The sequence below is a fragment of the Oncorhynchus mykiss genome, chromosome 29 (genome assembly GCF_057628025.1).
Source record: "Oncorhynchus mykiss isolate SJ-2025 chromosome 29, ASM5762802v1, whole genome shotgun sequence".
NCBI classification, from domain to species: domain Eukaryota; kingdom Metazoa; phylum Chordata; class Actinopteri; order Salmoniformes; family Salmonidae; genus Oncorhynchus; species Oncorhynchus mykiss.
The window spans coordinates 17248049-17260757 of NC_143050.1; the positions used below are offsets into that span (position 1 = coordinate 17248049).

General features: G+C 43.0%; 1 protein-coding gene across 3 annotated transcripts in view; it reads right to left on the bottom strand.

Moving 5' to 3' along the window:
* Positions 1-343: 343 nt before the first annotated feature.
* Positions 344-12709, bottom strand: part of LOC110510024 (neuronal migration protein doublecortin) — a 92212-nt gene continuing 79846 nt past the window's right edge. For all 3 annotated transcript variants that reach the window (XM_036967374.2, XM_036967372.2, XM_036967373.2), the window contains 2 exons: positions 10583-10725; positions 344-2798 (listed from right to left, as the gene is read on the bottom strand). In XM_036967374.2, coding sequence (XP_036823269.1) covers positions 2742-2798; positions 10583-10725 — 200 coding nt within the window. In that variant the 3' untranslated portion in view covers positions 344-2741. The remainder of the gene's footprint in view (positions 2799-10582; positions 10726-12709) is intronic.

Sequence of the window (12709 nt, forward strand, 5' to 3'; positions counted from 1 at the left end):
ATTCTGCTGAGCACTACCAAGGGACATATGACTAGAATACGGACTGTATTGTTACCATGGTAGCTTAAACATTTTTTTTACTTGCCATTTTAAATGTGGGCGATATGATCATCACTTAAAATTCCTTCCAAATTCACCCAAGCTTGCACGTTTCTAGAATATGTTTCCGCTAATTTTACACAGAAGAATCCACTGCAGCACAGGCTGCTTTGTTCACTAGCCTAATAATGGGCAAAAACAGCGAGGAGACGGACTGTCGTGTGATTTCAACAGGATTTATGGATATGACCGTGTGTGGATATTGATGTATGGTAGTGGTGTGAATAAAACAAAGAGACAGAAGTGTAGAACTGTGTTGCTCAGTTAAGACTGAGCGAACAGCCATCGTTGGATTACAGCCAAAGGGAGGTGGAACACAACTCTTTTAATTGCAAAAGGGAATTGATTAATACATAGAACGAAGCACTGAAACAAGCCACTGTGACATTGCAAAAAACACCATCAAAGACATTGTACATTTCCCAGTAACCCAAGTCATAAAGAGAATAATACATTTTGCACCATGATAAAGTTATTATCTTGGCAGTCTACAAACAATGAGAGTTCACACTGCGCTGACCGCAGCGCTACAAAGACATTTAAAAAAGCTTTACAGTTGGTTAACAAAGAACAAGTCTTAGTTTTCCTCTTTATTATAAAAAAAAAAAAAGGCACCACTGGAGCTGAGAGGTGTTTCCCACCTCCTGTCTGACATGGTGACTGCAGCTTCACACAAAACAACTGACACTTAATGTTAAGCTGAAGAAAATCTGGGGCAAAGATAAAAGATATCAAACAGCTGGTGAGAAAGTCGAACTGAAATGTCCACATAAGAAAAACAAACTCTTAAGGTTTTATTTTACACAGTGTTGATTCCCAGACGGGGTAAAAGTGGACCTGCAGTTGGACTAGCTGTAGTGCTGACATCACAATGACATCACCCTGCAGACGGAGGGTGGGAGGAGTCTAGTTGCTGCGCTGCTCACTTGGGTCCAATTTAGCAGATTTTTTTGCAGAGTCAGGTAGATCCAGAGAGAGGTGCACACCTGACATACGTAATACATAGTCTGTCTACCTAATAGGCTAGTATGTCACTATTCCTTGTGATGACTGCCACAGAAAAATGTCCCTGTATGCCTGCACTAATTCACTTTGCATTACACAATGTGTCCATCAGATTTCATTGGACATTCTCTCCAGGAACATGACATTATTATAACCATTCATGTGTTATTGTTTTAGACATATATGTATATTACTTTTAACATCATTTTATCAACAATAAAATTCCACTTTTTTTTGAGAACAAATCCAAAAATGCAATTTCCTCCTATCTAAAAACGTTGTATTCAATCATTAAGCACTAAGAAAAAAAGAAACAAGATCTAGCCATGCAAAATGTGAGAAGCTCTACTTATTGTTTTTCTATGCGGGTGAAAATCTATTTCCCCTATATGGACATGGTCTGGTCAGATTGGACTAGGTCCCAGTAACATACAGACAGTACATGTAGCCTACACGTATGACTCTACTGGGGCATTACAGATTATCTACATTTCAAATTTCCACATTGCTCGTTTATTCAAAACTTGCTCAATATAGTACACCTGGCTTTATCACATGAACATTAAAGTCTCCTTAGAATCAGTTTGAAAAAGGAGGAAAGATAATCATGCTAAAATAGACTTAAAAATCCTAAACCCTTTTTTAATAAAAAAAGATGTGCTTGTTTGTTTTTAAAAAAAGGGCCACATTTTCTGGCTTTGGTTGGTTGGTTGGCTTCTACACACTAAGAGGACTTCTCCCCAGTACTCCTACTCTTAACGGTTTCAGAGCTTCTTGGCTCCTGTGCCTTGCAGTTTTTTTCCCTCATAGATAGATGAAAAACATGTTATGTTGATTCAACGTTTGGCAGACATTGTATTGACGCTCGATGGAAGCATGAATGTTAGGCATTAGCTGGGATGTAGCAATGGCTATACACAGTATTTACAGCGGATGAAAAGGACATTCAACTCTCATGGCTAAAGAGCCTTCACCTAAAACTAAAAATGTTCATTACTTTAACACCTTGAACCATAGCACAGAAAGAGAGATGGACAGAGAGACATTATTCAAACTTTGACTCAAGTCTGACTACTACACCCCTGGATAAATAGTCCATTTGCTGCTTGGAATTGTTCACGTGAATTTGGAATATGTGTTGTTTGCACTATATCAGGATGCATGGTTTTCAAGTTAAAAAGACACCGTAGATATATTGTAGATATATTGTGGGAACTGCCTTTTTGAAATTGCTTGTAAATAAATGATGTGCTCTCCTTTGAAAGTATAACAATAAACATGTAATAGTGAACCTTCACACAATATAATGATTTGGTGAATTTGTTAGAGGCGGTAATTCGTACATCATTGTCGTATACGCCCAGCATATACATTCTTAGCAACATAGGATATAAAAACATGATCTAGTGGTGAATTCTCAAGCAGCAAAAGGTGGAACAGCCGTGGTGGCCAAGCCAGGTAGACTTAACGCGTGGCACCAGGGAGAGATCAAATGGAGAAGTCCTCCAGGAACACTAGAGGGCGCTGGCCGTTAGTGAAGGTGGAGAGCATCAGAGATACATCTGAGTGGTAGGTAGGCCTGGGTGAGACAGGCAGGCAGCAGCAGCTGACTGACAGACAGACACAGACAGGAGGCTCTACATAGACTCGCCAAGAGAATCATCATCATCCAGAGATAGGGGCAGGTAGAGATCCTACAGGGAAAAACATGGAGGATCATTATCTGAATGAGCTGGGCCAGGGGTTTTCAAGCATTTCTTGCCCAGAGACCCCCGTCCAGGCAAACCGGCAGACCAGGTATATATTAGCAAAACAAAAAAACACACATCTTGTCTTATCAGATGAATGGTAATGGTAAGTAGAAGTAATCAACATTTTATGAATATACACTGCTCAAAAAAATGAAGGGAACACTAAAATAACACAACACAATAACACATCGGAATGAATGAAATATTCGTATTAAATACTTTTTTCTTTACATAGTTGAATGTGCTGACAACAAAAATCACGCAAAATTTATCAATGGAAATCAAATTTATCAACCCATGGAGGTCTGGATTTGGAGTCACACTCAAAATGAAAGTGGAAAACCACACTACAGGCTGATTCAACTTTGATGTAATGTCCTTAAAACAAGTCAAAATGAGGCTCAGTAGTGTGTGTGGCCTCCACGTGCCAGTATGACCTCCCTACAATGCCTGGGCATGCTCCTGATGAGGTGGCGGATGGTCTCCTGAGGGATCTCCTCCCAGACCTGGACTAAAGCATCCGCCAACTCCTGGACAGTCTGTGGTGCAACAGATGTTGGTGGATGGAGCGAGACATGATGTCCCAGATGTGCTCAATTGGATTCAGGTCTGGGGAATGGGCGGGCCAGTCCATAGCATCAATGCCTTCCTCTTGCAGGAACTGCTGACACACTCCAGTCACATGAGGTCTAGCATTATCTTGCATTAGGAGGAACCCAGGGCCAACCGCACCAGCATATGGTCTCACAAGGGGTCTGAGGATCTCATCTCGGTACCTAATGGCAGTCAGGCTACCTCTGGCTCAGGCTACCTCAGGCTATGCTCAGGCTACCGAGCACATGGAGGGCTGTGCGGCCCCCCAAATAAATGCCACCCCACACCATGACTGACCCACTGCCAAACCGGTCATGCTGGAGGATGTTGCAGGCAGCAGAACGCTCTCCACTGCGTCTCCAGACTCTGTCACGTCTGTCACATGTGCTCAGTGTGAACCTGCTTTCATCTGTGAAGAGCACAGGGCGCCAGTGGCGAATTTGCCAATCTTGGTGTTCTCTGGCAAATGCCAAACGTCCTGCACGGTGTTGGGCTGTAAGCACAACCCCCACCTGTGGACATCGGGCCCTCATACCACCCAAATGGCGTCTGTTTCTGACCGTTTGAGCAGACACATGCACATTTGTGGCCTGCTGGAGGTTATTTTGCAGGGCTCTGGCAGTGCTCCTCCTGCTCCTCCTTGCACAAAGGCGGAGGTAGCGGTCCTGCTGCTGGGTTGTTGCCCTCCTACGGCCTCCTCCATGTCTCCTGATGTACTGGCCTGTCTCCTGGTAGCGCCTCCATGCTCTGGACACTACGCTGACAGACACAGCAAACATTCTTGCCACAGCCCGCATTGATGTGCCATTTTGGATGAGCTGCACTACCTGAGCCACTTGTGTGGGTTGTAGACTCCGTCTCATGCTACCACTAGAGTGAAAGCACCGCCAGCATTCAAAAGTGACCAAAACATCAGCCAGGAAGCATAGGAACTGAGTGGTCTGTGGTGACTACCTGCAGAACCACTCCTTTATTGGGCGTATCTTGCTAATTGCCTATAATTTCCACCTGTTGTCTATTCCATTTGCACAACAGCATGTGAAATTTATTGTCAATCAGTGTTGCTTCCTAAGTGGACAGTTTGATTTCACAGAAGTGTGATTGACTTGGAGTTACATTGTGTTGTTTAAGTGTTCCCTTCAGTTTATTTGGTAGACAGTTTCATTATTATGATCTCCCCACAGTTCACTAGAAGAGGAAGTGGAGAATAAAAGTATATTTGCTAGAAAGGTAAAGGTATTTTGGCGACATAGAGAAAATTTGCTATAGTAAAGCACATTCTGCAATTCTACCCATTTTTCCATGGCGCTGAGAGACAATTTTGATGTTTTTAAAGCTAATTTCCTGCAATTCTATGCATTTTGCCATGACTACTGCGGTGTTCCTCTGCGGAAACATTATAAAATAATATATGGGCTTGTGCCCTGAAAGCCTGGTTTTGGAATTTTCGATTCTCCCTGACAAACATTGTTTCCATCTACAGTTTTTATGCGAGTCAAGTCATACCGTAAGGAAAAAAAATAACGAGAGTTGTGATGGAAACAGGAACGGTCGGTACAATTTTGTGACTAGCTATTATTATACATGTTTTGCTTTAATATTGCAGATACAGTGCATTCAGAAAGTATTCAGACCCCTTGACTTTTTCCACATTTTGTTTCATTACAACCTTATTCTAAAATGGATGAAATAATCCCCCCCTCACCAATCTACACACAATACCCCAAAAACAGTTTTTTATGTGCAAGAAAAAACCCCCGAAATATTACATTTAAATAAGTATTCAGACCCTTTATTAAGTACTTTGTTGAAGCACCTTTGTCAGCGATTACAGCCTCGATTCTTCTTGGGTATTAACCTACAAGCTTGGCACACCTGTATTTGAGGAGTTTCTCCCAATCTTCTCTGCTGATCTTCTCAATCCCTGTCAGGTTGGATGGGGAGCGTTGCTGCACAGCTATTTTCAGGTCTCTCCAGAGATGTTCACTCGGGTTCAAGTCCGGGCACTGGCTGGGCCACTCAAGGACCTGTCCCAAAGCCACTCATGCGTTGTCTTGGCTGTGTGCTGAACCTTTGCCCTAGTCTGAGGTCATGAGCGCTCTGGAGCAGGTTTTCATCAAGGATCTCTCTGTACTTTTCTCCATTCATCTTTCCCTCAATCCTGACTTGTCTCCCAGTCCCTGTCACTGAAAAACATCCCCACAGCTTGATGCTGCCACCACCATGCTTCACCGTAGGGATTGTGTCAGGTTTCCTCCAGACGTGACGCTTGGCATTCAGGCCAATGAGTTCAATCTTGGTTTCATCAGACCAGAGAATCTTGTTTCTCATGGTCTGAGAGTCTTTAGGTGCCTTTTGGCAAACTCCAAGCAGGCTGTCATGTGCCTTTTACGGAGGAGTGGCATCAGTCTGGCCACTTTACCATAAAGGCCTGACTGGTGGAGTTCTGCAGAGATTGTTGTCCTTCTGGAAGGTTCTCTCATCTCCACAGAGGAACTCAAACAGAGTGACCATCGGATTCCTGGTCACCTCCCTGACCAATGCCCTTCTCCCCCAAATGCTTAGTTTGGCTGGGCAGCCAGTCCTTCCATTTAAGAATGATGAAGGCCACGGTGTTCTTGGGGACCTTCAATACTGCAGACATTTTTTTGGAACCCTTCCCAAGATCTGTGCTTCGAAAGAATCCTGTCCAGGAGCGCTACGGACAATTCCTTCAACCTCACGGCTTGGTTTCTGCTCTGACATGCACTGTCAACTGTGGGACCTTATATAGACAGGTGTGTTGTAACGTGTCGTTAAATGGAGACCAAGGTGCAGCGTGATAGGCGTACATTTTCTTTCATTTGAAATGTTCCACCAAAAAACAATAAACAACTCAACGAATGTAAAGCTAGGAGTGCAACACATGCAACACACAAAGACAAGATCCCACAACTGAAGGTGGGAAAAAGGGCTGCCTAAATATGATCAAAAAATGGGAGACAACGATAGACAGCTGCCTCTGATTGGGAACCATACTCTGCCAACAAAGAAATATAAACATAGATTTCCCACCCTAGTCACATCCTGACCTACCACATAAAACATTTAAAGGATCTCTAAGGTCAGGGTGTGACATGTGTGCCTTTCCAAATCATGTCCAATCAATTGAATTTACCACAGGTGGACTTCAAGTTGTAGTAACATCTCAAGGATGATCAATGGAAACAGGATGCACCTGAGCTCAATTTCCAGTCTCATAGCAAAGGGTCTGAACACTTATGTAAATAAGATATTTCTGTTTTATATTTTATATTCTTCAAAGTAGCCACTCTTTGCCTTGATGACAGCTTTGTACACTCAAGCATTCTCTCAACCAGCTTCATGAGGAATGCTTTTCCAACAGTCTTGAAGGAGTTCCCACATATGCGGGGCAGTAGTTGGCTGTTTTTCCTTCCTTCTGCGGTCCAACTCATCCCAAACCACCTCAATTGGGTTGAGGTCGGGTAATTGTGGAGGCGAGGTCATCTGATACAGCACTCCATCACTCTCCTTCTTGGTCAAATAGCCCTTACACATCCTGGAGGTGTGTTGGGTCATTGTCCTGTTGAAAAACAAATGATAGTCCTACTAAGCGCAAACCAGATGGGATGGCGTATCGCTGCAGAATGCTGTGGTAGCCATACTGGTTAGTGTGCCTTGAATTCTAAATAAATCACAGACAGTGTCACCATCACACCTCCATGCTTCATGGTGGGAGCCACACATGCGGAGATCATCCGTTCACCACTGCGTCTCACAAAGACACTGCAGTTGGAACCAAGGATCTCAAATTTGGACTCAGACCAAAGGACAGATTTCCACCAGTCTAATATTAATTGCTCATGTTTCTTGGTTGAGAGAAGAGTGTGCAAAGCTGTCATCAAGGCAAAGGGTGGCTACTTTGAAAAATCTCAAATATAAAATATATTTTGATTTGTTTAACACTTTTTTGGTTAATACATGATTCCACATGTGTTATTTCATAGTTTTAATGTCTTCACTATTATTCTACAATGTAGAAAATAGTAAAGGTAAAGAAAAACTTTGCAAGGAGTAGGTGTGTCTAAAACGTTTGACTGGTACTGCATGTATGAAATTTGTTTTGATTTAGAATGGACCATTATCATGCACCTGTATCGAAACAGGGGCAGGGGAAAAAATACATGTCATCTATGCACTTAAATAGCAAATGGAGGATGCTTTTCCCGATGATTTATTTTCATGCCAGCCATCATTCCCTCCGGCGTTCGACGTCGCCGGTTTACTAACCACCAGTCCAGACATTCATCATTAGGCAGACCTGGACTCCATCACTTCACTGATTACCTCCCCTAAATCTGTCACTCCCTTAGTAAATACTGTCTGAGGAATGGAACTGTCTTTCATGTTTGAAACTCGTGTTTGTTATTTTGTTCTCTGTTCCGTTTATTATTAAACTCACCACCTGCACGTGCTTCCCTACTCCTAGCGTCTACGTTACACTCCTGTGGTAAATTTAAACAATGTGCTTAATTTCAGGAAATTTGAGAGAAATATACTAGGCCTAGCCTATAGAAAGCTGATGGGATCCTCCTCTTTTTATTAGAGGCCATCACTCTGTATTCTCCCATAATTGCATAGACTATAGAAATGTTGCTCATGGGCTCTCATGAAGTGTTTGATTACATTTGCATCGATGTCAGAGTGATTAGAGGGGCAACAGAGTGCTGAGTACCAGGCAGTTAGCAAGTTTGGTAGGTTACTAATGACCAGCAGCAGCATCAAAGCTTGGAGAAGCCTAATTACCGTGACTAAATGGTCATGTGGAATTTGACTGCCTTCATGACTCGTGACCGCGGTAATACGGTCACCGCAACAGCCCTGGTCCTCCCACTACGACTCTGGAAACAATGCAGTTTATTAGGCTACAGATTAAATAACTTATGATAAACTTCACAGGGTGGGGAAAGTGCACAGTAATCTTAATGATATTTTCCAATAAATATCAAGGGCCTGATTGGTGACATGATGATCGATGCTTGACTGCCGTTTGACAAATAAAAATATTTGCCATAATAATCTCATCATGTAGACAAGCATACCGGCATGGCACACCCTACCCACACTGTATCTGCAAGCCATTTGCTAAAGCCCCAAGAACAGAGTAGACACATTTGCTATTTAAATCAACAGTTTGTGATATGTATTTTGTACATGAAAACTTAAGCGAAAAAGTACTGTGTGTGCACTACGTCATCACACTCTGATTTCTATCTGCAACAAGTCTGTTTGATGGAAACTCACCACTTCTGGGAAAGGTGTATTTTGTTTATGCTGATTTTAGAACATTCACATGAAGATCTGTCGCCAATTGAGTGGAAACCTAGCTAGTGTCTAGCTTTAATTTGATTGTTAGTTCTCAAAGATGGTATCAATTATTCTTCGATCTGGTTTTGGTCGTTTAAGTTGACACTCTTCGATCCTGAAAATTGCCCACTTAGACTAAGACAAAGAATTTTCTATACAGAAAAAAACCTGTAATTGTCTCCAATGACTGTAATTTCCTCCATATTAAATGGGTAGTTCAAGATAGCCATTTATCTACTGCCCTAGAGTCGGACGAACAGAAACAGCTAGCATGCTAACTGTTCCTGTAGACTTCCTGTCATTGCACTAATGCTAGATAGCTATGGGGTTCTATCGGGGTACTACAGGGTTCAATTCTCGGGCCGACTCTCTTCTCTGTATATATCAATGATGTCGCTCTTGCTCCGGGCGATTCCCTGATTCACCTCTACGCAGACGACACCATTCCGTATACATCTGGCCCTTCCTTGGACACTGTGCTAACTAACCTCCAAACAAGCTTCAATGCCATACAACACTCCTTCCATGGCCTCCAACTGCTCTAAAAAGCTAGTAAAACCAAATGCATGCTTTTCAACCGTTCGCTGCCCGCACCCGGCCGCCCGACTAACATCACCACCCTGGACGGTTCCGACCTAGAATATGTGGACAACTATAAATACCTAGTTGTCTGGCTAGACTGTAAACTCTCCTTCCAGACTCATATTAAACATCTCCAATCAAAAATCAAATCTAGAATCGGCTTTCCATTTCGCAACAAAGCCTCCTTCACTCACGCCACCAAACTTACCCTAGTAAAACTGACTATCCTAAAGATCCTCGACTTCGGGGATGTCATCTACAAAATAGCTTCCAACACTCTACTCAGCAAACTGGATGCAGTCTATCACAGTGCCATCAGTTTTGTTACCAAATGAAATTATACCACCCACCACTGCGACCTGTATGCTCTAGTCGGCTGGCCCTTGCTACACATCCGTCACCAGACCCACTGGCTCCAGGTCATCTATAAGTCTATGCTAGGTAAAGCTCCGCCTTATCTCAGTTCACTGGTCATGATAACAACACCCACCCGTGGCACACGTTCCAGCAGGTATATCTCACTGATCATCCCTAAAGCCAAAACCTCCTTTGACCGCCTTTCCTTCCAGTTCTCTGCTGCCAGTGACTGGAACGAATTGCAAAAATCGTTGGAGACTTATTTCCCTCACCAACTTTAAACATCAACTATCTGAGCAGCTAACCGATTGCTGCAGCTGTACATAGTCCATCTGTAAATAGCCCACCCAATCCATCTACCTTACTTTTCTGCTCTTTTGCACACCAGTATCTCTACTTGCACATCATCATCTGATCATTTATCACTCCAGTGTTAATCTGCTAAATTGTAATTATTTGCTCCTATGGCCTATTTATTGCCTACCTCCTCATTGCACACACTGTATATAGACTTTATTTTTTCTACTGTGTCATTGATTTGTTTATTGTGTTATTGGCTTGTTTATTGTTTACGCCATGTGTAACTCTGTGTTGTTGTCTGTGTCACACTGCTTTGCAGACCCCCTGAGTACTTCAGCGGACACCGTGGATCCTCGTTTGAAAACGCCTGAGCTAGGGGACAGATCCTGTTCAATGAGTTCTGAGCTGAGCTATGGGCTTGAAGGTGAAGTATGAGAGAGATGAAGAGAGAAGGCAGTATGAGGGAGAACAGGGAAAGAGAGAGAGGGGAAGAGAGGGGGGGATAGGTGGTGGAGAGAATGGGGTACCTTCTGCTTGCGGTGGATGCCTGGGCTGTTGGGGGTGGAGGTGGGGGACTGCTTGCGGTGGATGCCTGGGCTGTTGGGGGTGGAGGTGGGGGACTGCTTGGAAATTGGGGTAGAGAGCTGGCTGCTGGAGCCCGTCCCGTTGGCTGTGAGAACCCAGACGAAGTGAGAAAGAAAAGGTGTAAAGAGAGAGAATAAGAGAAAGAGAGAGAAAAAGAGAGAGACCAGTGAATTAGATTGTGTAAGACCTGTATGCCAGGAGTAATGTCTGTCACAGCCAGGAGAGGTCTGGCCACTCCTCAGAGCCCGGTTCCTCTCTGGGTTTTTTCCTAGATTCCTCCCTTTCTAGGGTGTTTTTCCAAGCCACTATGCTTCTACATCTGCATTGCTTGCCCTGTGGAGTTTTAAGCTGAGTATCTGTATAGCACTTTATGACATCTGCTGATGTAAAAAGGACTTTATACAATACATTTGATTGATTCATTGAGTGCTTGACCCTCACTTGGCTGTGGACAGAGTCTCTCTGGGCGGCTGACTGACTGGGTCCCTGTTTGTTCCTCTCTGCCGGGGGACATTTGGCCATTACTCTACAGCCCTTTCAGGTTGCTAAGATACCCCTAGCCTAGACAGTGTTTACATCAGAGTGGTGTGATGTCGTAGTTTGTGGAGTAAGACATTTTAAAAGAGCAAAACTGAATCCCGAAGGAAAGACTAAAACAGATGGCCACTCTCTCTTCCAGGCTGAATTGGTAACAGGTACAGTAGCACAAGAGCAGAGCTTTGCAGATGAAGCCAACTTCAATTCCATAAAGTTCATATCTTCATCCAGATCAAAAATGTATATTTAACTAAAACCAGAAAACCAGAACTAAAAAGCTAAGAATGAATGATATGAAAGCAGTATGGACAGAACTAGGTTGGGAAGGCAATGAAGATATGGAGTATTCTAGTCCATGCCTATTTCAGAAGATTTGTCTATGGGTGTATATGATGTAAAGCAGTATAATGGCCAGGAGATGAACTTTTAGTCTGATTCCAGGCTTTAAATATAAATTGAATAAAACAACAAGGCCAGGGTGTTATGGAGAGAAGCAGGGGTACATCACAGAAAACCTGGATTTTTATTTCAAATGAAGAAAAATAACAAAAATGTGCAACAAAACTAAAATAACAAACAAAACAAAAGTGTGAACAAAAGAGTAAAACCCAAACCACCATTGGAGGAGGTAGTAAGTAGGGTTAATATTGGGAAGGTACATACAAGGGAGCAAGCATGCTGGCAGTCAGGATTACGTTTACTACCACCACGATAAACATATAATCAATAAACAATAAATATTTTCAGACCAAGCCAAAACAATGTGATACCAAATATTAAAACAGTGTGATGATGTCCTTTAAAACCAAACTATTTTGATCATGTGTGACTGCAGTGTAAAATGGGGGCCTCTGTAGAGGCTGTAAAAATTGTTTTCATTAAGACATTTATCTTATGTTCTCCTGCTCATGACGCGGCTGCATCAGATCAAATTAAACAGGCCAACACTGGCACCCTCTACCCCTGTCTCTACCCTATGTGTACCCCAACCCATCCTGATTCCACCCACCTGGGTGGCCACTTTACCCTCATCACAATAAAGAGGCTGTTTAACCTTGGACAAACTAGCCACTTGGCTGTCCATCTGCTGCCTTTACAAGCCTGGGCCCCACCGGTACACACTGAAATATTAAACTAAACACAACATACTTAATGGAGGTGCACAAATTTGGGTAAAATAGCCAACATTTGATCAGTGAGTTCAGTCTGAGCAAGCACCTCACTGTGGAGTGACAAGACCAGGGGGCATGCGACACTAAACCAATCAGTCGGCGTGACACGTCAGCTAGGATAGCACCTTAATGGTGTGTTAAAATCTTAGCCTATGTGTGCACTTCACTGGATGAATTGGTGTGAGAAAAAAGTAAATAATGGTGCCATCTTGTGTCATCAACCTTTCACCTGTCTAGTGAACACTCTGACCATATGAGTAGGTATAACAGGTCTAGTAGGTATAACAGGTCTAGTAGGTATAACAGGTCTAGTAGGTATAACAGGTCTAGTAGGTATAACAGCTCTAGTAGGTATAACAG